Source organism: Rhamphochromis longiceps, linkage group LG19 (assembly GCF_057381845.1).
Source record: "Rhamphochromis longiceps isolate RC_006_pf linkage group LG19, R_longiceps_female_GT1.1, whole genome shotgun sequence".
Classification (NCBI taxonomy): Eukaryota; Metazoa; Chordata; class Actinopteri; order Cichliformes; family Cichlidae; genus Rhamphochromis; species Rhamphochromis longiceps.
Genome location: NC_140575.1, coordinates 11,172,080 through 11,199,208, shown reverse-complemented (window position 1 = coordinate 11,199,208; position 27,129 = coordinate 11,172,080). Strand labels below are relative to the sequence as shown.

General features: G+C 45.2%; 1 protein-coding gene across 3 annotated transcripts; it reads right to left on the bottom strand.

Moving 5' to 3' along the window:
- Positions 1 to 538: 538 nt before the first annotated feature.
- Positions 539 to 27,083, bottom strand: apoba (apolipoprotein Ba). 3 transcript variants are annotated; one of them, XM_085390866.1, is made up of 29 exons: positions 26,939 to 27,083; positions 26,368 to 26,409; positions 25,858 to 25,970; positions 25,669 to 25,772; positions 25,260 to 25,407; positions 24,144 to 24,290; positions 23,734 to 23,858; positions 23,581 to 23,657; positions 22,547 to 23,003; positions 22,123 to 22,273; positions 21,870 to 22,016; positions 21,103 to 21,314; positions 19,817 to 20,024; positions 19,569 to 19,739; positions 19,280 to 19,483; positions 18,808 to 18,972; positions 15,588 to 15,793; positions 15,327 to 15,509; positions 15,079 to 15,209; positions 14,281 to 14,488; positions 14,010 to 14,182; positions 13,753 to 13,928; positions 13,543 to 13,655; positions 13,079 to 13,452; positions 3,640 to 11,163; positions 3,428 to 3,539; positions 3,194 to 3,226; positions 2,893 to 3,079; positions 540 to 2,776 (listed from the first exon to the last, which is right to left on the bottom strand). In XM_085390866.1, the coding sequence occupies exons 1-29, from the start codon at positions 26,991 to 26,993 to the stop codon at positions 1,628 to 1,630; spliced, it is 13,095 nt and encodes a 4,364-aa protein (XP_085246992.1). In that variant the 5' UTR covers positions 26,994 to 27,083; the 3' UTR covers positions 540 to 1,627. The 3 variants fall into 3 exon arrangements, with proteins under 3 accessions (XP_085246994.1, XP_085246992.1, XP_085246993.1); XM_085390867.1 differs by having other exon boundaries at positions 25,858 to 25,967; XM_085390868.1 differs by lacking the exons at positions 21,870 to 22,016; positions 22,123 to 22,273; positions 22,547 to 23,003; ... (6 more) ...; positions 26,368 to 26,409; positions 26,939 to 27,083 and adding an exon at positions 21,451 to 21,848 and having other exon boundaries at positions 539 to 2,776.
- Between the last annotated feature and the right edge of the window lie 46 nt (positions 27,084 to 27,129).

The following is a 27,129-nucleotide window of genomic DNA, read 5'->3' as shown; positions in this document are numbered from 1 at the left end:
AACTTGTCATTTCCTCCTAAAACTTTCACATTGTTTTTATGCTAACGACGCCGTGAGGCTCAAACATGGTGACTTAGGTATGGACCTCCTGTGTGAAGAAAATTACACATCTGGATCCTTTTACACCGACTCACGACACATTAATAAAGAAAGATAATAACTCCTCTCCTCTGAGAGGAGTTATTATCATCTACAATAACAGTGCACCATCATCATCGTCACCATCATCACCACAGGAGGTCATGGAGAGGTCGGTGTTTTGGAGCAGACCTTTTAAAATAAGACTGAACAGTTCCTCTGTCACAGCAGCCAAAGCACAAAACAGGACGGACACAAACTATTCTCCTTATTTCATAAAAACTAATAATACAAATCTGAACCTGTGTTATTGTGTGTTCATATTTTTTTCTTTATCTGGACTGAAAACCTCAAACTCAACTAAACAAAAGAAAGACATAAAAGATCATAAATGTGGTGCTTCGCTTTGAGCTTTTTGTCATGCATGGAAAAATGCTTATGCTGAATAGAATAGAATAGAATAGAATAGGATAGAATAGAATAGAATAGAATAGAATAGAATAGAATAGAATAGTTTTAAAGCCAGCAGCATCTCTTTCCCTGCTCCTCACTCCACACTGGACCTAAAGAGTTTCTCTTCACAAACTTCCAGACTTCAAACATCCAGACTGGAGGAAAATAACGGGAGCGCTGCTGATGTCACTCAGACCAGCAGCTTTAATGGTTACAGAAACATCTGCTGCTCAGGTCAGAAATATGGTGATATCATTTTGATGCTATATCGTCCAGCCCGTACTGCCAAAGCACCCCTAAAGGATGCCAGGTCAGACGTGGTTGAATACCTTCTTCAAGTCCAGGAAGCACATGTTTGGCAGATTCTCCTGTCTAGCTCCCTGGTGTAGAGCTTCCCCGTGGAGGCTGAGGATGTTGCACCACACCCTCTGGTCCCCCCTTCCTGAAAAGAGGGACCACCACCCCAGTGTGCCGATCACAGACATTACAGACTGTTGTTAAAAGAAGACCGGATGTTGCAGAATTTTCTTATTGTACCTAAAATGGTACGTTTTCTCAGTTTATGTTTTCTCTGTTCTTCTGCAGGTAAAATAGAAGTTTATTAGATTTGCATTTCCTTCTGTTTGTTTACATTTTACAGCTTTTTGGACTCGGAGGCTGACTGGGGATGAGACACAGATGGAACAAAGGAGGCCAGAGCAGACAACCTAAGAACAGGAAGTAAACCAACATGAGAAAACTGATCTTCAAAGTTTAACAGGAAGAAGCCAAACAACAAAGGAGGAAACGACTAAGAACCACAGAAAGCTTTGATGCTTCTTATTCTTATAGATTTCTGATGTTATTTGTGTAAATGAGTCCAGGAGCTTCAGGAGGACACAATGAGACAAACACAAACTGGAGTTCAGCATCTGTTTAGCTGAACACCAACAAACAGCAACGTGCAGGCTGAACCACATTCAGTGAATCTCACAGAAGAAACATAATTTATTTTTATCATTCATGAATATCACTTTAAAACAGTTTTTATTGTCAAAAAAGGGGTTTTTCAATTTTTTCATCCATTATGAAACCACTTTATCTTCAAAGTTGTGATTCACTGCCTAAGCGGCGTCGGCCATTCGCTGAAAGACCTCCAGAGGAAGGGTAAAGGTATCTCAATGTCCATCTTCTCATCGCTGACTCTAACGTAGGGTGCTGTGCTCTGGGAGACCCTGGTCATTAGAGCCACACTGGCTTCAAGTCCCTCATAGAAGCGCACCTGCAAAATACTGATGATCCTGCTGGTCCCATCATTTACTCGCTCCATGCTCAGAGCATTTAAGGCTGTCTGGGTCTTGAGTTTGATGAGGTCTCTGTACTCAGTCGTGCACCTCTGCGCCTCCTCGCCGTGCTGTTCTGAAAACTGCAGAACATCTGCATAAATGGCATTAACTTTAGAGGAAATTTCAGAGTTTTGATCTTGCAGGTAGGCGAGGAAACTCTCAGCTTTTTCAGCAACGACGCGTAAACATCCAGCAGCTGTCAGGTGGAGCACGTTGATCACGCTGATCACACCCTCTCTCAGCTGGTCCAGAATATTCCCCACCTTATCCATGATCTCATCTCCGCTAACAAAAGCATCACTTCCAGGTACGGTGAACCTGATTTTCCTGATGTCTGTAGAGATGTTCTCCACGAGGCCGTTGATTCTTTGAATGGCACTACGGGCTTCCTGGACCGCTTCCATAAGAGAGAGCTTCCTCTCCGATCCCGGCACCATGAACCGTGTGTCATTCAAAAACTGCAAGGCTGCATCTAGCAGCACATTCATGTTGTTTTCACACTGTTTCATGACACGCTTCACCGTCTCAAACAGCCTGTCTATAGCATCCTGCACAGTCATGGACATCAAGACGTCAGAGGCCTTCCGGTAGTTATCTCGCGCTCCATCAGCAAAGTTTTGGATCCAATCCTGCGGTGTGGTACAAGACACAGGAACCTGATCGTAGGCTCGCTCTATGGCATAAGAAAGTGTGTTTTTCAGCTTCTTGCTGCCACGGTTGATGTCAAAGCCAAAGTGGGAGGTGTGATACTTGTTAATGCACTTGAACACAGCGTCTGTCATTGCAGGAACTCTGTGCTTGGTGCCTTCCATCACATCCCAAAGGAAGTCCTGATTCCACGAAGTCTGCACAAAGAATTTTTGCGAGTTTCTCAGTGAGACTTTTGCAGCGAAGACATCGGTATCCCTCTCTGGAGACGACTGAGAGTGAGGGAAGACGTTGAGAAGAGTATGACTTTAAACAGAGCATCAAACAGTCTGGAAAGCTGCACTCACAGTAACAATAATATGAAATAAAAGAGTCTAAGATGTAATACCAGGTATCGACTGAACAGCTTCCCATACAACTGTGATGGAGACCTCCTCTGTAAATGCACTCCAAGGAAACCAGATGATGGCGAAGACACGGATGCAGTGATGCCATCTTTGCGGGAAGCAAAGCGGAAGCTCACATCTGTGAACGTTCGACTGCTGATGTCAACGCTAAGTGTGTGACGAGGCTCCCTTTAAAACAGACACACCGTTAGTACAGATATGCTCCAGATCATATGTGATAAACACCTGACAGAGAACTATGGAGAGATGTGAAACATCAGCATCTGCATGAAATAAACTCACAGTGACTCAGCTGCTGAGACTCGGCGCTTCATTCTGAAAGAAAACGAGCGATTGAGGGTTTAATTCCAGACTTTGAATGTTTATCGGATGGGATCTGAGACAGTTCATCACAGCTTCTGATGCACTTTAGTGGTGTGCATGAAATGTTTACCAGTGTACAGAAATGGGGAAACTTATTTAAAGTTAAACCAGTGTTTCCAGTCGACTCTAGAATGCAGCGTTTGTTTAACTTACCGGACATTTTGTGCCAAAACATGTTGCCAGTTGACATTTCCATCAGTGTGAATCAATTTTCCCTTCCCAGTTAGACTCATTGCCCCATTATCATATACGATGGTTGCATCAGCTGGGGAAACATGGGCAAGATTAGGTTTTATATTGCCTTACATGCAGCAATGCTTACAAATGTGTGGTATCAGGTAAAGTGGCGTATGTTTTAGTCTTACCAGAGAGGTCGTATTCCAAGAAGTTCATGGTAGAAACACATCTGGATTTCAGTGAAGTTAATAGGTCAGAGTCCTTTTTCTCGACACTGGCAGTTGTCGACACACTATAAATGGGAGATGAAACCTTCACAGAGACGCTGAGAGCACCAAAAGATGGGATAAACACACTTGAAGGCAGATGGAGGGTCGTTGCAGGGATTTCGATTCTTTGCTCTGGAATGGTGATGGCTGGAAGGTCAAAGTTGGAAATCTGGCGTGTGATGTAATTTAGGCTGATGGTTTGCCCCCCGATGGTCACTGATTTTGGTAGAGTAAAAGGTAAGACTGTGATTTCATATTGTGGTATCTTAAATGAAAGGAATGATGTTTTTCCCTGCAGGTACTCTGTGTTAATGTCATAACCAGGCACTGACAGTACTGGCAGGCCAGGCAGCATGATTTCAAAGGCCTCGGTGCTGATCACCCTCGGGACGCTGAGGTTCTTAGGATCGAGTGTGAAGGGCTCCACATGCAGTGTCGTGAATGGTACATTAAAGGCAGGAAGTGAGATCACAGGGGGAAGTGTGAGATGATCCGGGACGTCTGGGTTTTCCAGACACTCGTCTATGTTCCTTATGGAGCTTGGAATTCCTTTGAGCCATGAAGGCACTGCAATGCTGATCTGAGGGACGCTAAAACTGACACCATTTTCCAAAAGGGTAAACGGTATTGCATATTCATGGCCATCCATGCTCTTTGTGTACACAATACTAGTGGAGACATTGAGGAATTGTAATTTATTCATACTGGTGACCTGATCAAACCTGAGCACATCCCAGAGGGTATTCTGATAAATAGGAATCTTAACTGTCTTCAAAAAAGCGAGGGGACCTTCTACTGATCCAGCCAAATTCAAGTGCACTGCTGATTCATCATTGGACAGCAGTAAAAGATGAGCATGGACGAAAGACGCAAGCTGTTCCTTAACTCTCCAGGTGAGAGACTGCTTCTCTGAGCTGACGGCCAGGTTAATGCTCTGAATGAGTCGAGCATCACCCAAACTGCTCGGCTGGCTCGCTTCGATATTCAGTTTGGTCTTGAAGGTCGTTAAAGGAATAAAGTCCAGTTCTCCTTTAGTGACATGTTTTCCATTTGTTGTGAAAAAGGCCAAATCGACATTGTTGGTGCTCGTGCATTCAGCCGTTGCAAAAATTCGCTGCAAGGAAACTGCCAGAGCTAACTCCTTATTCAAGTCAAACAGGAAGATGTTGTTGGAGTTTCGTTTTTGTTTCTCCTGTTTGTCGAGGTTTGAGTTTAAGACAGTCTTGACAGTTGAACGCAGGCTGTTGGCAGTGAAGTAGAAACTGGCTTTATTCTCCAGATCTCCAGAAAAGATACAGCCGTTCACCATCATAATGTCTGTCTTCCCCTGGGTGCAGGTCTCCAGAGACACATAAGAAGGAAGCGCTTCCAGTTCCCAGTTCACGTCACAGTTTCCTGCAGCCTCAATCAGAGGAATGCTAAAAATGTACTTTAACTTTTTCTTGGATGTGAGATTTGGCTTTGTTTTGGTGTTTCCGATGAGCTCTTGATTCAGCTCCAGGTTGAGGAAGGGTAGCTTGACCTTTGCAGTGTTGGTTAAAGAAGCTTCCATGCCCCTTTTGTTGAGGTTGACAGCACATTCGTGGTTTGCATTGATGTTGTCGTGCTCCAGGGAAACAGCTGAGGCCACTTTTATTCCTCTCGTCCTCGTCAAGCTGGCGGTGCCGTCGATTTTTATGTTCAAAATGTCAAACGCTGACGTTGAAGAGGTGCCAAAACGAGCAACAATGTCAGACTGATTGTAAAGGCCTGCGCTGGCAATGAACGAAATCACAGCGGATTTGAAGGAGAAATCAAATGTCATGTTACCCATAGCTGGGATCGCTATGTTGTTCTGCATGGGTGGCAGTCTAAAAGTGGGCAAGGTTACTTCACTTAACGTTTCTGGAACATGAATGACAGCAAACGTTAATAATGGCAGCACAAGAGTATAGGACGGCACAGAGAACCCCAGAGCTGGGACTTTAAAGCTTGGGGTCCTGACCTCTTTGGGAATGAAATAGCTAAAGGCCGGCATCTCGGCACTGAAAGGTGAAACCTGTATATCCAGGATTGGTATTTTATATCCGGGGACTCTGAAGATGCTAGGTGGCAGGCTAGATGTGTCAGTTCTGTGTTTGATGTACTGTGGCCTTGCTTGGTTGTATGAATCTTTTAAAAATGCAACCACTTTGTCCCAAAACTCTTCAAACTGAGCCTGGAGGACGGTGGCTTTGTCGCTGATTGCACCGTAGATCGGTTTAAGGTACAGTTCAAAGCTGTGGGTGTCAGGGTTCTTGTAATAGTGAAGCTTCAAGTTCATGTCAAATGATTGCTGAGGTGTGGTGAGCAAAGTTTGGAATCCAGCATTTTCCCACAGCGGAAATTCTCTGACTTCAGGGGTTTTAATATGGAAATAAGGTATGCTCATCTCTGGGATAGAGAGCGGAATCGTCAAAAATTCCAGGTTAGCCTCTCCGTTTGCGGAAGAGTGGAAGAAGATGTCCATATCATTGTTTTCTGCGGTGATGTTGTGACTGTACTTGTACTGATTGAACCTTGCCAAAGCAAAGCAGGACGCGTGCTGTTTCACAGAGTTTAATGCAACACCACAGTCATGCTGCAGAGCTACCTTTCCAGTCAGTCTCAGGGGAAAGAAAACCTTCGAGTTTACTTTATTCTTAACATCGAAGGCCACCTCAAATGGATGGATTGTGAACTCCAGCGAGTTGGACATGGATCCAGTCAGTTTTCCATTGAATTCAACATCGTGATAGGCTGCGAGCGCAACCTTCAGGTCCCCGATATCAGCCACTCCATCCAAAACCAAAACACTCTTCTTCACAGATGGAGTTTCAGTTTCACATTTTGCATCAATACTAATCCGATTTAAGAGCACTGATTCAGCTCTTAGCGTGTGCTTGGCTTTTAAGGCCTCACAGTCAGTTTCTCCAACAAATGTTAACTTTGCAGTGCTGAAATTTACATCAAACTCCATGTTGCTTTTGTGAGTACCTTCATCAGCGTAGTCATAAACCGACCACTTTCCATTTCCTGTAGTCTCTCCAGTCACAGTGACTCTGCCAGATTCTGCAGAGGCTGCTATATTCTGTCTCACTGATGCCTGACTTGAAATTTCATGTGACGGGATATTCAAGCTGTGGTTATAGGCTGTGGCTACGGCTGCATGGAATCCACTCTTTAAAGTAAGGTCCATTTTACTGACCAACTCTGCTGTGTACATTTGGGTTGCAGCTCTGGCGACAGTCTTGGCAGAAGCCTCAGCAGCGGTCCCGGTGAGTATCAGGGATCCTTCGTGGTCAATGGCAAAGGCCATGTGTGCAGCCTTCAGTGTTTCTGTGAACTGCAGCTTCTTCATTCTGGGAGCCTCCAGCTGAGCCGTGACTTCAAACGTGTACTCCAGCGCCTTGAAGCGCGACTTGGCATGAGACGCAACGATGGCTGTAAACTGTGGGTTTTTTGGTGTGGATGTTGAGTTTTCAATTTTTCCTGTTGTAATGAGAGTCAGGTCTTCCGAGTACACCCTAAATTCTCCATGGAGTTTTCCAAAACGTGGGACACAAATGTCACTGGGAATCCTGGGATAAGTTATCTCTGGAACTGGGAGTGGTAAGACATCAAAGCCTCTCCACTGCAACTTGGGAATGTTGATTGCTGGAAATGTTATTTCCGATAGAGTTATTCCTGTGAAGGTGAGATCGGGTAGTTCAGACAGGTAGAGAACTTTCAGATCACCAAAGATTTCCTCTGGGTCAGGTGTTTGGATCTCAAAGTCTCTGATTTCATCTATCAGAGCAATGATCCTAGCTTTGATCTCATCGACATCTATCGTGAAGCCAGGGATGGTGTACAAGTTGAGGATGGTGAACGGAGGGAGTGAAATTTGAGCTGGGATGCTAATGTCCTGCAGATTCTTCATGTCAACTGTAAATCCTCGAATAACAAGATCAGTGAGAGGTACTGTAAAAGTAGGAACTTCAATCTTACCTCTTTTCAGTAAGCTCAGAAATTCATCTACAGCCTGCTTCGTCTGGTCAATGAACTCATTGTCCTTTGCTGTTTTTACAATCTGATCCATCACTTGGTTAAAGTTTGCAGACATTAATTCAACAATATTTCTGTAGGAATCGCTCACTCTTTCGAGGAATAAATACAGTTCGCCTCTGATGTCCATGTCAACAATTCTCTCCCTTGCATCCTCAAGGATATCCTGCACCTTCAGTTTGATGTCGTTGTAAAATGTAGTATCGATCACATTTTTCAGTCTTTTTAGAGCATCAGCCACTTTTGTGTTTTTTAGTTCATCCAAATACGTAAAAATGGAAGTTTGGATCTCTCTGAAAAAGTCCCTAACAGCCTCAATTTTTTTCACCAGCTCATATATTTTAATCTGCTCGTTGATGTAGTTTGTTAGTTCAGCAATCTTCTTATTAGCGTCATCAACGAAGGCACCGTACCGAAATGTCCTCATTGATTTAAGAGTCGAAGAAATATATTCATTAAGGTCATCGATGCTCTTCTTAAAGTCGATCGCTCTGAGCTGATTTGTCACACTGGACAGAAATTGCATTATTTTATCATAAAAATATTCAAATTTGATAGACTTCAAAGCTTCTACCAGTGAATGCACAGTCTTTTCAATTTTAAACTGCTCGACCAGAATCACCACCTGATCCATCAGCTGTTTGAATATATCATCGAGGTCGTATTTTAAAACAAGATCCCTGATGTAGAAATACACTTCATTGATTTTGTTGGGGATTTCATATTCATCAATCCAGTTGACGATAACATCATGGACCGACTCCATGACTTTTGCTATCTCTGAAGGGGGGATATTATAAGATAACTGCTCAACATGCGCAGCCCAGTCAACTGAAAGGAGATACTCCTTCAGATCCTCAAAAATCGACTTGATGTTAAAATCCTCAATGACTCGTTTCAGTTCTGATAGTTTGGTTTTAATCGTCTCCAAGATTTCATATTTGGAGTCTAGCTCCTGGAGAAACACAGCACCGGTTATCCGGAGTTTCTGGAAATCGATCTGTTTCATAATGTCTTCGATGATATCAAGAACTCTGAGAAATGACCGCTTAATTTTATATTGGTCATCGAAGGCCCACGTGTGATTTCCGACATCAGAAAGAACATTTGTTATCTGGGCTTCAAGACGTCCACCCTTGATGTACTCTTCAACGGAAAAAACGAGCTTTTGAATTTTGGTGATGATGTCCGTTACTGTGGTTTCTAAATTCTTCCTCAGATTCTTCACAGCAAGCTCCAAGTCATTCATCGTGACAGCGGAGGCACCGATCCAATCATCAAGTTTCACTCTCACTTGATTTACTTTTTTCTCCAACTCTAGCTCTTGCATGAAGTTACTCACTTGTGTCGGCAGGCGTTCTAGCTTTTCTCTAAAGTTGCTGATGAGCCCGTCGATATCTACATCACGGATGACCTGCTGCAGTGACTCTAAGGTTTGAACCAGTGTGTTTTTGAGCTGCTGAAAAGCTGCAGGAAAGCTCTCGATGAGTGGAATCTCGATGATATGACAGTCACTGTTCTTATCATACTGCAGGAAACCAGACATGTTGAATTTTGCATTTTCTTGTAAATCTTCTAACATTATTGCTGAAAACTCCAATTCAGCTTTCTCTGGATTGTTGGAAATACTGGTCGCCTGGTTGTAAGCACGGTCGTTCAGTTTAGACTTTACTTCCCAAGATAATAATTGATCGCTTGGAGTCAGGAAACCTTCAAATATGTTCTTTACACCAGCAGAGGATTCCCCACTTGGAAGCTTATGAGCTGTTGATATGCCGCTTTTATGTGCAAATGAAAGAGCTAGGGGCTCAGCTTTCAGCAGCAGCTGGCTGTACGTGTCTCCGGTGTGCTGCCCATGTAGATTAATTTCTCCCGCCGCGTTGAAACCAGCATCCACAGTGAGGCGAAAAGGCAGCGCCATGGTGCGAACGCTGCTGTTAAACCGCACAGGTGCAGAGTCTACCTGCGCCTCACAGTCTGATGTTAAAGACAGTCCAGCAAATTCCAGTTCACAGCTGTGAGTGAGCTGGGCGTCCATCACGTTTCCAGATGTGCTGTATTTCATGGTGCCAGCCACAGGTGAGTCATAGGTGAGTTCATAGGTATGTTTGACGCTGTGTTGCTCTCTGTGAGCTGCAGTCATGCTTCCACGGAGATCCACCTTAACAGGCTCGAGCCTTACGTGACCCTCGTGGCTCAAAGCGACGTCATAAAACCGGAGGTCATTTCTCATATTGAATCGCGTAAAAAATGGCTTCACATCGAGCTTGGTGTCTTGCTTGTAGTAAATATCGTCACAGATGAAGTTGTTTGACTCGGAGCGGAGGCTGAGGGTCCACAGGGTGAGGGTGAGTTTGTGGCTGTTTTCTGTTTTCATCTGTCTGAGTGTTCCCTTTGTGTTTCCGGTAAAACTCAGAGCTCTTCTGTCCAGCATCATTTTCACGCTGCTTAATGTCGTTGCGTCGTACGCATATCCCTTCAGGTCACCGTAAAGAGAGGCTTTAGCAGCTGTGACTTCACCCTCAATTTTCAGCTCCCCTCTGCTCTCGTCACCCATCGCTTTGGTAGAGGAGGACAGGGATGCTCCACTGTTGTCTATCGCACAGTTGAAAATGTTCTCCACTGTCACAGGACTGCACTGTATGCTGTTTGTGCCACTTGCTGTCAGACCATTTTTTCCAGCTGTTACAGAAGCCTTATGCCAGACACGCCCTGTTTCTAAGGTGAGGGAACCCTCAGAGTTTACCTGAAGCCCATTTGAATCCAGAGATCCTGATATCAGGGAGTATACCCTGTTTTTGTCGTCATATGCCTGGGATTCAATTGTGAGAAGGGCCATTTGGTTGGACACTCCAAACTCAACTTGGTTACTTAGTGATTTGGCCAAGACGCTGCACTTCAGGGTCAGCTGCGTATCCTTATATCTGAGTTCTGCCACATGCTGGAGCATGTCCCTCTGAGCGCTCGTTTGGGACATGATGTATAACTCTGAGTTTTTGCAGACTCCACGGACTGTGTTGTGAACTTGTAGGACTGGTGAGTCAAACTTCAGAGTGGATTCTCCTTGTCCTTCTCGATCTAGTGGGCGTAGGTTGTAGCTGTGAAGGTAGGAAGCGTTGGTGTGGAATGAGCCAATTTTGAGGAGTCCGTTGACGGTGCCATCTCCTGAGACTTCGTCTGAATTTAGGGAGGAAGTCGCATGAGCAGAGTAGTAGAGGGTGGCTTGCAAGCCTAAAGCACTAGAAGCTTCCATCTTGTAATTGGCTCTTGCCTTGAGTTTGTCCGTCACCCTTAATGTTTCTAAGACGCTGACGCTTGTGTCGATGAGGCTATGGCTGAAGGAGCTATTCAGAAGATACTTGAGATTATCATCGCCTCTTCCCGACATCATCCCGGTGCCTTAAAACAGACACAAATGATACTATATTAGTATGCAAACATGGAAGCATGACGTTTTACCTGCTGTAAGACAAAATGTTGGTAAGTGAAGACTCTTCTCACTGCACCATCAGGGCTTTCCAGGCACTGATTGAGAGGTGTTGATCTTACTGTTGCTGCACTTGCAGTTTGTTTTGGACCACAACCCAAATGTGCACTAATCAGTACTAGAGATGGACCGATCCGATATTACGTATCGGTATCGGTCCGATACTGACCTAAATTACTGGATCGGATATCGGAGAAAAATAAAAAATGTAATCCGATCCATTAAATATCACGAAAGCACCTCACAAAACTTGCAACACGCCGTAACTCACCTCAGAACGTTAGCACGTCGGAGCAGTATGCATCACGTGATAGAGCGGCTGTGGCATGCGGGACCTGTCGGTGGTCTGGATAGCATGTGGAGCTTCGCTAGCAACCTGGCATTTAATCTCCGACAAAGTTATCCCCGAGAGAAGTAAAGCAAGTGTGTAAGTCCATCTCTGAATGTAAAGCATTCCTGCGTTAAGCTTAACGAGCGATATATGGAGCGACTGCCTCTTCTTGCTGCTACTTCAATCATGAAACTGCTTAATGATCAGCTGATCGGCTTTTCTGTCGCGAGTCCCTCTGTCTTGTTTGTTTTTGGCCCACTTTGCACCAGAAAGAGGAAACCAGCGGCTGAACAACAGCAGCACGTTTAAGCTTGATAAGCTGTTGTTAGAATTTATTTAATATTACTTTCTACTCGAGGATCTTTTTCTACGTAGCTGACAGCTGGTAACTGTGCAGGGGCGGATCTAGCAAAGTTTAGCCAGGGGGGCCGATAGGGCATGAACAGGGAAAAGGGGGCACAAAGACATACTTTTCTTTCTTATTCTCATTTAAAATGTCTAGCTTTTAATAAATAATTATCTGACACCCAAAGTTTTAATTTGATGTAAAATGAATAGAAGTCAATTACTGTATATAGTGACTATTAAGTCTAATATATATACCCTAGTAAGCTATAGTACTTTTTCCTTTGGGAAGGTACCATCTGTGCAGTCTGCAATTTTGTTGAAGAAAGATGTTGAATCTATTTAATATTTCTTGAAAAATAATTGATTTCTGTGCATTTTTTTTCACACTGCATCAAATTGTTGTTGGTTGATTACGTCAATTAGGCATCATGAGGTGGAGCGTGAGGGGTGGTTCCCTATTTTTATTTATTTTATTTTTGTTGTTGCTGGGAGTTGGAACCCTATTAGTTAGGTTGCTTAATATTTACGCTAAGTACTCTTTAAAATACCAGAATAGGGAGGATGGTGTAGGTTTAAGTTTATTAGATTGATCAGTATTGCTGAACTATGAAACTTTTTTTTTTGCATACAGGTATAACAGAATAGCTTTAGTGTAGTTGTTGTTTTAAACTTGAGTATGAACTTATACAAAATGCAGCAAGATATTTAAAAAACAGTTTTGTTGATTAAAACACACTATATCGGATTCATATCGGTATCGGCAGATATCCAAATTTATGATATCGGTATCGGTATCGGACATAAAAAAGTGGTATCGTGCCATCTCTAATCAGTACTGTTCCTGACCATGGCTGAACCAGTAACAGGAAATGAATCTGCAGAAATATCACAGTACATGGAAGTTTTCAGAGGACCCCACTGGTCCGATCTCTCTTTGCCGTAAAACCAACATAGAGTCTGACTCAAATTGATCTTAACAAAGACCAACTTAACAGTAATATGACGCGCCGGCTGACAGGTGCATGAGCCTACCACACGTGCTGATTTAAATACTTCATGAGCGCAGAGCTCATTGTTAGCCAGCCTCAATCTTATCCTGTCAGATTTCATAGAGTCTTAAGTGACTTGACAGAAGAATAACTTTTTACCTTCAAGCTTGTATGACAACAGGCTGAAAGGTGACTGGGCCGTGGCCCTGAACTGTGCAGTGTAGCTGGGGACATCGGCGGTGTTGTTGCCCCCAGAGATCGAGCCTTCCCAGCTGTAGAAGTTGCTGCTGATCTTTGTGGATGCTGCAGCCAGACCGAGAAGGGGGAGAGACAAATCCAGAGACGGTGGTATGGTGAACCGTGGGAGCTGATAGGCCCTGGGTGGGATGTACAGACCTATCTGTGGTAAATCTATGAGGGGCACTGACAGGGAGTTTGGTACGTTCAGCTCTTCGGACTTTTTGCCTCCAAGTGGAAGAGGAAGTGAGATGGCCATCTTGTCCTTGTTGAACTGGTACCGGAACAAAGTGTCGCTGTTGAGGTAAAATGAAAGGTGAACACTGAAGCGCTGCAGAACAGGTGGAGCCTATTCATATCTGGAGGCTGATTTTTTAAACACTTACGACTGCAGGAACAGTTTTTCTGGCAGAGCGAGATCAGAGAGGCTTCTCTTACTTCGCAGTTTTGCCAGAGTGGGGATGTGCGCCGTCAGTTTGTCCAGCCATATGTTACCCGCCTTCAAAGTGAAACAAAGACCTGTTAGATCTCACTGTAAAGCTGTAAAACTGCCTGTAAAAGCTGCGTAACACTCTGAACACGATGTTTTATGACACCTCGATTCCTTTTGTGATGATGTGACGCAGTTTCATGTCTGTCTTCGCCACCCTCTGGTCCAGGATCTCATCAACGAGCTGTTGAAGCTGCCTGCGATGAGCCTCCACATTAGGGATCATTTTCTGCGTCTCTGAATTCAGGTCAGATTTCAGTTCCACCTCAAACTTGTCATTATCTGCAGAGAAAATCCAGAAAACCCTCAAATGACTGAATCCATGCAGCTGTCCCCTGTATTGATGAGAGGAGGCACAGTTACCGTATTTTAGGGAAGCTTTTTGCTGGTATGATATCTCAGAGAGGTGCATGATGGTCTCCAGGTCCATGACCACATCTTCATCCTTCTTTAGGTTTGCAGTGAGAGATGCATCGGCTTTCAGAGAAGGAACGACCATCTGGAGTTGCAGCATGCCATCATTCATCATGCTAAGCCTGCATTTAAAACAAAGACGTGTACTGTCGGCTTCCCATCCACTCAGCACAACCGAAACCTCATAAAGGACCCAAGACTTGTTTAATGAACTCTGTACCTGGCACGTCCAACAAGCGTCAGCTGTGGGATGTTCTTGTTGGTGATATCGATGGTGATGCCCCTCATCTTCCTCTCAGCACCGCTCTCAGTGAAAACCAGTTTGACTCCTGCTTCCACGTCATAGTCAGGAATGACGACCTCAGCAGAGACGGTGTTTTTTAAGCGATTGTATTTCAGAGCTGCCGAGGCCTCCGATGAATCGTCGCCTGTTAAGATAAGAATTAAAGCAATTAGCCGGCTGTTAGCTGCAGGGAGCAACAGGTGGACTTTTATCCAGTACGCACAGGAAAAGAATACACGCGTCAGCAAAAATGTGCTTCATTTTTATGAATTCTTTCACTGAAGGGACCATTACACCCCAAAGACACTCCAAAATCCCTGACAACAGTTTAAAGAAAACAAGGATTTATATAATGTGTACTTTATTGATCCCCGTAGGGAAATCCTCTCTGCATTTAACCCATTCACTGTGTGAAGCAGTGGGCAGCCACCAATGCAGCGCCCGGCGAGCAGCGTACAGGGAGAAGGGTACCTCACGGTAGCCGTTCAGTGGATTTGAACCCCTGACCTTCTGATCATGGGCGACCACTCCTACTGAGCTGTCCCTGCCCAGATATAAAATATGATGAAGACAGATATGAGCCAAAGTAAACACAGCACCCTCTGTTTTGTGAGAACGACTCATATTTGTTCATGATGCTGGGAGAGCTGGGAGAGCATGATGGTTTAACCTTCTCAGTCTTATGAACTGAGCTTGCACACAAACACGTCCAGACATCATATTTAATAGCGTTACCTTCTGCCTTCAGGATTAATTTCAGCGTTTCCACCTTATGGCGCCCTCGTTTGCCCTCTCTGACCGTTTCATCTGCGATGGTGGCGGTGTACTCTGAAACTGTTCCTGTTGGCTGGATTTCAACTGCAAACCTGAAAGAACAAACTGTCATTAATCCAGGATTTGTTAGCTGTGTGGTAAAAAGCAGCAATAGATGTCAAAGTCAAATCACAAAGGATCAACTCAGATGAGCTGATCAACCTTCTTACCTGGTTTCTCCGGTTAGAGGGGAACATGGTGCCTGATCCACAGAGGTAGGATTGGAGTAACGCACTGCTGTGCAGAGCTTCAGACCACTGAGCAGAGGCTGGCAATCGACTGAGTCGGCCCGGTCTCCCACCTTGCATGGCCCCATCGTTGTTTGACCAGATGACAGAGACAGCACCTTGGTGCTGCATTTCAGAAAGAACGTGGAGTGAGGTGAGTGATAACAACACAACTCAAACAGAGAAAGACTGTGGGTCACTGACCTCACGCTGAAAAGCTGAGTGTTCGACTGAGGAGCAGGGATGGACAGCTTGACCTGCCTTCGGTTAACTGTAGCTTTAGCATTAAGGGAACTTTCATGGTACATGTTGGTGTGCGTCTGAATCCCGGCGTCCACGTAGTCTGGAATGTGCACGCCCATCTGGGTGATGAACTCCAGTCCAACCGAAGGCATGAAGGACAGCTCAGTCTGCAGAGACACAGAGCAGCTGTAACACAGGGATTCATGACTTGTTTCTGCTTTCTTTCTTTTTTCCTTTTTAGTTTATAAGAATAATTTTATATATTTATTTATTTATTTTTCCATAGCATTACATTTGAATTTAACAGTTCAATCTTTCAAATAACGGACAAATATTTGTGAAATTATGATGCATTTGTGAATGAATTTTAACAATCTAAACAGACAAATACATCAAAAAAAAAACAAGAAAATTGTGTTTTATTACATTTACAGTGATTTTACGTTAATCTACATTTGAAATGTGAAATCAGTCTATTTATGTAAATGTAAGGATATTCTAGAAGAACAGTACAAAACTGTAAAATACTTTTATATTACAATTTTTTCACCTGATTGAACTGTTAAATTCAAATTTAATGCTGTGGAAAAATATATAAAATGATTCTTATAAACTTTTTTTACATCAAATAATTATTATTATTATTGCTATTTAGAGCGATCGTGGCTCAAGAGTTGGCAGTTCGCCTTGTAATCGGAAGGTTGCCGGTTCGAGCCCTGGCTCGGACACTCTCAGTCGTTGTGTCCTTGGGCAAGACACTTCACCCGTTGCCTACTGGTGATGGTCAGAGGGGCCGATGGTGCGATATGGCAGCCTCGCCTCTGTCCCAGGGCACGCAATCCATTATTATCTAAACTAACTGTATATGTAAGTATTATTATTCCTATTGCCACATTCATTGACCTTGTTTATAGGTAATTGTTTAATCACGTTAAAATGTTCCTAATTTAATGTTTAAAAGCACTAAAGGCAAAATCCCATGTAAAATTAGGGCAACAAACTGTAGTGTCATTACTGAAAATAACCATATTTTTATGAGAAAGTTATTTTCTGGTATTATTTTGGGCCCCAGCTGCCGGAATAGTACTGTTTTAACTTTATACTTCATAAAAGGAACCAAGCCTGGGGACCCTGAAGAAAAATGTAATTTCTCTTCCAGCTTTTTCACAACCTTAACTCCGGAGCTTCCTTCATGCATGGGAATAACATGGAGAGTTAAAACCCAAGCAGCGAGCTAAACAGGCACCGATAACTACAAATATGAAAGGAACAGACCAAAGAACATTATTAAACTTGGACAATAGCAAATAAAACTGTCTGACAATTCAGAAAGTTATGATCAGGAACATATCCAGAAAAAAAATTAAACAAGTAAATATTGTAAATCTTGTATTTAAAGATGTATTATATATTATATCTTGTTGTCCATATACAGTGGGGCAAAAAAGTATTTAGTCAGCCACCGATTGTGCAAGTTCCCCCACTTAAAATGATGACAGAGGTCAGTAATTTGCACCAGAGGTACACTTCAACTGTGAGAGACAGAATGTGAAAAAAAAATCCATGAATCCACATGGTAGGATTTGTAAAGAATTTATTCGTAAATCAGGGTGGAAAATAAGTATTTGGTCAATAACAGAAATACAACTCAATACTTTGTAACATAACCTTTGTTGGCAATAACAGAGGTCAAACGTTTACTATAGGTCTTTACCAGGTTTGCACACACAGTAGCTGGTATTTTGGCCCATTCCTCCATGCAGATCTTCTCGAGAGCAGTGATGTTTTGGGGCTGTCGCCGAGCAACACGGACGTTCAACTCCCGCCACAGATTTTCTATGGGGTTGAGGTCTGGAGACTGGCTAGGCCACTCCAGGACTTTCAAATGCTTCTTACGGAGCCACTCCTTTGTTGCCCGGGCGGTGTGTTTTGGATCATTGTCATGTTGGAAGACCCAGCCTCGTTTCATCTTCAAAGTTCTCACTGATGGAAGGAGGTTTTGGCTCAAAATCTCACGATACATGGCCCCATTCATTCTGTCCTTAACACGGATCAGTCGTCCTGTCCCCTTGGCAGAAAAACAGCCCCATAGCATGATGTTTCCACCCCCATGCTTCACAGTAGGTATGGTGTTCTTGGGATGCAACTCAGTATTCTTCTTCCTCCAAACACGACGAGTTGAGTTTATACCAAAAAGTTCTACTTTGGTTTCATCTGACCACATGACATTCTCCCAATCCTCTGCTGTATCATCCATGTGCTCTCTGGCAAACTTCAGACGGGCCTGGACATGCACTGGCTTCAGCAGCGGAACACGTCTGGCACTGCGGGATTTGATTCCCTGCCGTTGTAGTGTGTTACTGATGATGACCTTTGTTACTTTGGTCCCAGCTCTCTGCAGGTCATTCACCAGGTCCCCCCGTGTGGTTCTGGGATCTTTGCTCACCGTTCTCATGATCATTTTGACCCCACAGGATGAGATCTTGCGTGGAGCCCCAGATCGAGGGAGATTATCAGTGGTCTTGTATGTCTTCCATTTTCTGATGATTGCTCCCACAGTTGATTTTTTCACACCAAGCTGCTTGCCTATTGTAGATTCACTCTTCCCAGTCTGGTGCAGGTCTACAATACTTTTCCTGGTGTCCTTCGAAAGCTCTTTGGTCTTGGCCATGGCGGAGTTTGGAGTCTGACTGTTTGAGGCTGTGGACAGGTGTCTTTTATACAGATGATGAGTTCAAACAGGCCATTCATACAGGTAACGAGTGGGGGACAGAAAAGCTTCTTACAGAAGACGTTACAGGTCTGTGAGAGCCAGAGATTTTCCTTGTTTGAGGTGACCAAATACTTATTTTCCACCCTAATTTACGAATAAATTCTTTACAAATCCTACCATGTGGATTCATGGATTTTTTTTTTACACATTCTGTCTCTCACAGTTGAAGTGTACCTCTGGTGCAAATTACTGACCTCTGTCATCATTTTAAGTGGGGGAACTTGCACAATCGGTGGCTGACTAAATACTTTTTTGCCCCACTGTACCTTTGGAATAATGTTTCTATACCAGTGTTTTGCATCCGATGCAGCAGCTCTATATCCTACAGGTTGCAAGTTGTATTTGTTTTTTGTTTTTTGGCCTGTCTGGGATTCATGACTTGTAATGTGATGAAGAGCAGCAACATACCGCTGCCGAGGGCGTCAGGCCTCCTCTGACACCTGGTGCAAACACACCAGCTAGTGAGAACTTGAGAGGGAAGCCAGATGCGGTGGGTAGAGCAAAGGCATTCTCCATGAAGATGTAGTGGGCAAAGACTTCATTGTCAGTCCTGGATATGAGCTCAGAGAACACCTTTTGGAAAGAAAACAGGAGAAAACAAACATGATGGGAGAGTCCACTATCACATCTGGATCCTCTAAAAGCACCACAAAGGTTGCTCCAGAGTAGTTTTTAGATCCTAAACCTAAGCAGCAAATAAAATTAAAAAGTGAAACAAAACTAATGAACTAAATCATCTGTGATCCTCTCCTGATGTTATGAACTGTTTCGTTCTAATGTCGCCATGCTGGCTGCATCGAGGCACCGATGCACACTGGAGCTGTGTGCCACTTCCTGCCACGATCAACACACCAAACGGTCAGGAGACAGAATATCCCACCTGGGCAGGTAGTACCCTGATGAAGACGTGGTAGTACATGAACAGAGTCTCAAACATTTTCCTCATCTCGCCGGTCTTCAGATATCCAATCTCATTCCCCAAAAGTCTGAGGTAGGCGGCGGCTTCAGGCGCTGGAGAGGAGCTCACATCATTCACAAGTTTCTGGATTCTGTCCGCCATGTCTTTCAGAAAGTCTTCTGGGATCTGAGAGCACAGGACAGTCTGTGTTTCAGCATTTGACATAGCATTTGCTCATGTGGTAGCTCCGTGCACATGAAGAACCTCTCACCTGTCTCTTCCTTCTGTCTCGTTGGGGTGCTATTCTGTCCAAAATGGCTTTGAGCATTGGGGCTTTGTCCTGCGCCAAGTACATCAGTCTGGAAATGGATTCAGGGAGCAAACCTCTCTCCCCAAAAAGAGCATCGATCGTTGGTTCGAATCCCGTTCCTTCAACGCCGACCTTAAAAAGGAGATTTTAAATGTTTGGACCTCGACAGAAAACTGATTTTTGTACTGCAGATTCATGTCATTCAATACCTCGAAGATGTCGTAGCTGTAGTCAAACACCTTCAGCGTGGTCTCCAGCATCATCTCCTCAGGTAAGGTGTCGCTTCCATCAAAGATGATGTTGCTCTGGATTGATCCCAAGGAGGAGTCCAGCTTGTAGTTGCGGGACATGCCATCAAAGATGGCGCCTGTGGGTGACGGCTGGCCATTCAGGGCCGACTCAGTGTACTCCCTGAGTCTTTGGAAAGGACAATAAATGATATTTAATAGTGTTTATTAATATAATGCAGAATCAGCAGCACTTTTGTTTTTTCAGTCATGATCAGTCGTGTACAGATCCCCGGCCGGTGCCCTCCTCTTGCTACGGTGGCATCTATCAGCCCAGAGTAATCACAGATACAGACTGTACATGAGACATCTAGTGGTGAGGTGAAGAAGTGCATGTACAATCAATATGATTGTATTTTCAAACAAAGCTTCTTTCTCTGCTTTAACTTAAGTCCCTCAGCTGTGAAAGCCTAACGAGGGCTTTAACGAGGTACAGAGCAGGGAAGCCTGGATGGATGGTTCCTGTCCTTTCTCCACTTTGCACTCTGATATTTGGACCGATACCATCTTTGCTCATTACACATGTCAGCCTCAGCTTCTGTTTATTTCTTATTTTTAAAGTCTGCTGCAGTACTGTTATTCAGAAAACTTCAGTTTATTTTTTACTTTACTTTGATTTCAACCAGCTAAAGATGTGGCTGCTCAGCGAGTTTCTGACTTTCTCTGTCTGTAGTGTTGGTACTTAGTCCATTTAATGTCATCACATAATAACATAAATGTGTGAATGTGCTGGAAACACGAATAACATAGGAGGATGCATTCAACGTGCAGGTAATACTCTTCCAATCTGAGATTGTTTATAACAGGAGGATGTAACCACCGCAGTGGCGAACAGGCCGCAGGGTTTCTATCATTGCCCTGTAACCATCATCATCCACGTCACGTCTTTGCCCTCAGAGTCAAACACACTTTGAAGTCTTGATGTTTAAAAACCTCGAGTGAACATTCTGGATGTTTCAATCGAACCAACCTGACATAAAACCCAGACAGCAGACGCTCAGGTGCTAGTAACAAAGTAGCCCCGCCCTAAATCGTTTCCAAAATGAACTTCATGTTTTCTTGAGTCAGACCTGAAACTAGAGGCCGAGCCCACTGAAAGAGTTCACTGAGTTCAGAGATGACCATCCGCCTCATTTTCTCACAGACCTCTATACAATCAGATTTCAGAGGAGTCGCCCCCTGCAGGACATCCCTGGTCGTTCACTCACTGCTGTATTTGTGGTTCGTCTGAGTTTCTGATGTTGTTCAGGTAAGACACCACGAAGCTCCTGAGCTGCTCGTCCCTCGTGTTCTCCAAACTGCTGACGATGTCTCTGATGGTCGCTCGGTCCGGGCTCTTCATCAGAATCAGGAAAGCTGCTACACGCTTTTCTACGGGGCTGTGATCGTCCCGGTACACCTCCACGAACACATCTCTGACCTGTAACCAACCACACGGGGAGTGACACATGAATACAATCACGTGTATACTGAACATTTTCAGAGTCAGTATCTGTTCATTTTGAATTTGATGCCAGCCTCACGTTTGAAATGTTCAGGAGTATGTCTGTGGGTACCTGCTGTCCAGGTGTTTGAACTGAGGAGCTGGACTGGTGTGTTCTTGTGTTTGTGGCTCCAGATGTTTCAGCGGTCATGACTGTACTCATGTGCCCCCTGCCATACTAGCAGAGATGCTGCTTTAACCTGTAAGCTGAGAAGCTGTGGTGATTCCTCTCCTCCTCAACCCAGAGGAATTACCACAGCTTCTACTCGGCGCCAGTCCACCTTAAATAAGCTCAGAGGAGGTGGAGGTGCTTCTGGTTCAGTCTGAGCTTCCTGTGTGGATGCAGTGATGAGCTACGTTCATGATGATGGTTCTCAGACATTCTCAGATTCAAAATGAGCAGATGAGTCTGACATGTCATTTTTGGACTGTTTCAATCATTCCCAGATCAGTCTGTGTGAGAGATGTGTCCATGTAAGAGAGAGACTTTACCTCATCACTGACGTCCATCCGTCTAAAGGCCTGTATGGCTGCCTTTTGATATGATAGTGGGACTTCTGCTTTCTTTGCACATCGTAAAATGGACGAGATCAGGCTGGGGCTGACGGCTTGCATGGCCTGACCCATGACCCCAACGACCTGCAGATTAGAAATCAACATTTATGCGGAGGACTGAAGCCCCGAGACAGCTTTCAGCAGAAGAATACGTCCATGGATCTAAAACTACATGACACGCTTCACGTACCCTCAGGACAAGGAAGGACATCTCTGCGGGGTCAAGAGGAAGGTCAGAGTCGTAGTGTGGGACTGAGCAGTCGTTTAAGAGCACCTCCATGAACTTTGACACGTCTGTGAGCACATCCGTGACCTCCGGCGTTACCGCGTTTTTATGGATCCTGTGGATGAAAAAGAGTGTGGTCAGCTGCTCAGGTCAGATGATGCGTGATGCTGCAGGCATGACTGAGATGGAAACTGTTATGATCACGGGTGTGCTAAGCAACACCACGCTGTCTGCCCAGTATGGTGACGAGCACGCCCTGTCGGCCGTTTATGGCTGACGACGGTTCCACCTCCATGACCGATACTTCCTCACGTGTGACACTGAGACATGGGGACCATGGGTCTCCCTCTAGTGGTCACCTGAAGCACTGCATCATAGCTTTACTTACTTCTTCACTGTGTTGGCCAGAGCGTACATGATGGGCTTGCTCTGTTTATACTGAGCCATGCTGAGCATGTCTCGCACACGTGCAGCATCAGGGTCAGCCCGCAGACTCAAGGCGTAGACCAGAGCGTCTGTCTCCAGGGAAACGCCGTCGATGGTCCGGATAATCTGCAGGATGGCGCTGGTGCACTCTGAGGTCCCGCACTGGAACAGGGCCTGCCAGGTGAGCCAGCCTGATGCCGCTCGCATCTCAGGGACCGCCCGGCTCAGGGTCTCGTTCCTCAGGGCGCGCAGGCCGGACACCAGCTTATGGAAAAGGCCCGCCCTTTTTTGACCCTGGTCTGAGCCCGCTAACGTCACCAGCTCCCGTAAGGTGGTCAGAACATCGTCTCCTGTCTGCACTGGAGATTTATCTTCAGGATCTTCAAAGTGAAGGGGCCTCACCTGGTCGCGCTCCACACCTGCACACAGACACATGTGATGTCACTTATTCATTTCCCAGTAAGAGGTGAGTCTCATTTAAAAATGGACGTCAGCAGTGGTTTATAAAACTTTAATGAAGAGACTTAAATTATTTTCCTGCTGGCCATGTAGGGGTGCAGCTGCCTGTTGCACCGACGTGTACGGATGGATGTGGTCACATGACCTCACCCACGTTTCAAATCTTCAGAATTCAGAACTGACAATATTTTGTTGTCCAAATTAAATCCTCAAACTTCACTAAAACTCAATGTCAGACTTCTTGGATGATCTGTTAGTCAGTGACCTCCGAGCAGCCTTATTATTGGTCACATAATGTCATTAAAAGTCCTCAAAAAAGGATCCAACAGCACAAACACGGTCCAGAGGTCCAGTTCAGGTGAAGCTAGCAGACAGCTATAGCCACCTGTGTCACCATCCACCTGTCAGTCAAAGAGGCCACGCCCCAGTAATGCAAACTTTAAGCCTTAAGTCAATTTAAACAGGTGACACGAATCACCTGGGGACACAATAATCCCCAGGTGTGAAACTCCACAGCTGACTGGAAAGCTCACTCACTGAAGTCTCTGTTGCTGGTCCTCCTGTTGCTCTGGAAGCGCAGCTCCTGCGTCAGCTCTGACGACACCATGCTGTCCCTGCAGAGCAGATTAAAGCTGAGGCGTAACGGCGCCCTGTGCACGCACACAAACATGCAGTCAGGCGGTGACTCACGTGTGGGAGAGCGGCAGGTAGCTGTGGTTTTCTGTGCACGAGGCTGTGGTGATGTGCCTTTCCCTCCGATCAAACTGGTAGCTGCAGCTTTGAGTGCTTGTGATCAGCTTGGATATCGGGCTGTGCTGGAAACACAAACCTGACTTCAGAAAACATGTTTGCACCATTTAAACTCCTTTTTCGTGACTATTGTGACACGGAGGCTGTATTACTGTGACATTACTGTCACGAGGTCTGCGGTCAGCCTCAGCGAGCTCACAGACAGGACAACATTAAGTAGAATAATTACAGGTGATGTTACATCGTTAAGGTGTGTGGAGCTGTCTGAGTGCTTCATGCATTTGTTTCTGCAGTAATCAGGAAATCAAACTGAGGGTAAAGAAAAGAACAAACTGCTTCTGAGTTCCCACCAGTCTCTGCAGCAGGGCCAGCGGGCTGTTGGTCAGCTCTCTGCTGTAGAACTGGTCACACTGGGACAGATCTCTGACCAGCGTCACACCTGTGGCAACATCACTGCTCGAGTTCACCAGAGTGACGCACTGACCGTGCACGGTGCTCTGAAAAAGGAGAAAACAGCAGAAAAAAGGATAGTAGACAGGTCCTGAGGTCACACAGGTGTGATGTTTACAGAACTTTTATTTTGAAAGGTCGAATGTAAGGCCGAAGGAGGAGATAAAAAAAAGGAGACAACAGAAAACGGGAGATGCACAAGTTAGCGCTGCAGACTGTGTTGCCGCTGCAAGCCTGAGAATTAAAGAATGGGACTGAGAAATACTGAAGGTGTCATCATTAATGTTTGAGGCATGCAAACATTACAACAGGGATGGGCACAGTGAGCGTGGTCAGGGGCCCAACGGCCAACACCATCACACCATCACACCACAGCCTGAGCACCGATACAGGCTTTCATGCATTTGCAGCAGAAATCAGGAAACCCATCTGCTGTTGTCCTGTTTCATGAGTCTGTGTCAGTCGTTGCCTTTGTTTCCTAGTGTGGTCTTCTGCTGCTGGAGTCCATCTGCTTCAAGGCACAGAGATGGTCTTCTCACGAGCTTATTTGAGTTCCTGTTTCCTTCCCGTCAGCTTCCTGCTCGTTCTCCTGTGACATCAACAAGGACTTCCTCCCTGCTGCTCACCGATATTTCCTCTGTAAGCTCAGAGATGGTTGGTGGGAAAACCGCAGCAACACTCAGACCAATAACCTCGCCACAGTCAGTGAAATCACTTTTCTTCCCGATGCTGAAGCTCAGGCCGAACATCAGCAGGTCGTCTTCGTCACGTCTGAATGCAGTGAAGAGGCGTTACCCTGCTGTGACCTTTGCTAATCTTGTGGATACGAACACATAGTTGAAGCAGGAAGTGGGCTTAAAACTCAAAACCTTCATGTTTTCCACTCTTGGTAAGTTTGAATTTCTTTACTGACAGAAAAAAAATCCTGATAAAAGAAATCTTTTTGTTTTTCCTGAAATAAACTATTTCCTGTGACAACACTGATTATGGTTTGGAGTGTTTCAGAGGACGCTCACCGTGCGGCCGCCCTGCTGGTCCTCCGTGTCTGGCACCATGAGAGCAGAAACGATCCCTCTCTTGATGTTGAGGATGCCGATCGCCTCGTCAGCGTCGGGGTAAAGCTGAATGTTGGAGACACCCTGCAGGGTGAACTTCAGAGGGTTCCTGGATGAACAAAGACAGTGAAACCTGATCAGAGGGGGGCGTGTTCAGCCGGTGAAGGTGCTGCTCCTGAACACGCCGCTGCTGTGGACACAAAGGCTCGATCTTTAAAACGTAACACATCGAATGTTTTCTGAGGGGAGCAGAGTGTCGGAGCCTGTCGGGGTCATAAACCAGCCTCACTCGAAAATGTGCTCGCTGCTCCAAAAACCGACATGGCAGCAGCATGCCATTTTAATATACAGTCTGTGTTTTTGCACTCACCTTTCCATGGCAGCCTGGAAGGCGTCCGAGCTGGGGGCCGGCCTGAGGGTGCAGCCCCTGGTGTGCATGATGAACTTGCACAGGTGGGGGACCTCGACCTCCACCTGACGAGCGGCGATAGCAGAGCCACGGTCAGAGAGGAACATCGTGTCATCAGGTGAAAAACGGGACGCATAAACAGCTGTTTACCTGACAGGTGAGCGCATGGCCGTCTCTCAGGTCGGCGGCGCCGGTCACGCTGTTCCGGCTCTCTGTGCTGTACCGATACACGTACTTCCTGAAGGCCTTGAATCTGGATGCTGCTGTGGGGGGAGGAGAGAGTCACATGGTCAGGGCTTTGCTCCTTTATGTGAAAAGGCTTCGATGGTTGTCCTCTTGCTGCATCTCAGGATTGGCTTTCCACACCATGACTCAGCAGCTGACCTTTGACCCCGTCGCAGGTGAGAGTGAGCAGCAGCTCTCATTCACAAACAGGAGAGGAGTCCACGAGCCGCTATCTCCAGAAAACAGGCCGTGCGTTTATCAGTGCGCCATTGATCTGTTAGCAGGTCGATGTGTGTGTTTGCACACAGTGCACACACTCGACCTTCTCCAGCGAGGAGAAAGTCCACAGTTCTTTAAATACGTAATATTTTCAGCTCAACCTTAATAAAAATGAATAAAAATGAGTTTGCATGTTTAAGAGTGAGGATGACTTACACTGACAGGCTGCAGTTTGTTGGTCCACGTCCTGCCCGTCCTCTGGAAGAAAACACGATCAACATACTTAACAGTATTTTAATATTGGAGTAATGAGAGCGGCTTCTAGAGGCCAGAAGGACGCAATTATAATAAAACCTTAAAAAAGAGCCAAGATCACACCGACGACTGAAGCGTTCCATTAGAAATAAACATTATACACTCGAATACAAACATTTGAAATTTAGATTTGTTTGTGTAAAAAGTGATTTTGTTGCGTTTGGCACACATCAGAGAGACAAGTGTTTCCTGTCTCAGATCTGATGGCTCATATTCACACTTTTATAATATGAACAGCATGAAAAGCTGACGCGCCCCAAAGGGGACCCGTGTCTCCGGCTGGAGTCAAACTGACAGATGGACGCGAGCACGACTACACCGCTGGAAGCACCGAGTTTAAAGTAGGAAAGAAAACAATGAAAGATCCCAGAGATCAGTGAGAGAACAACTTTTTCATCCATGTAGAAAAACGGCTTGAGTGAGACTAACAGAGCGTCCTCGTGTGCGTGCACGAGGACGGGTCGGTACTTACGAGCCCGCGCGCAGCAGCCGAGCAGCAGCAGCAGACACAGCTTCCTGTGACCCATGATGGGCTGCAGGCCTCCTCCACACTGACACAGCAGCACCTCTGCTCAGCGTTTATGAAGACCCTCCTTCTGTCCCGCTCAGAGGTCAAAGTTCAACTCTGTCTGGTCGTTTCATCCCTCAGAATTAAAGTGTAGT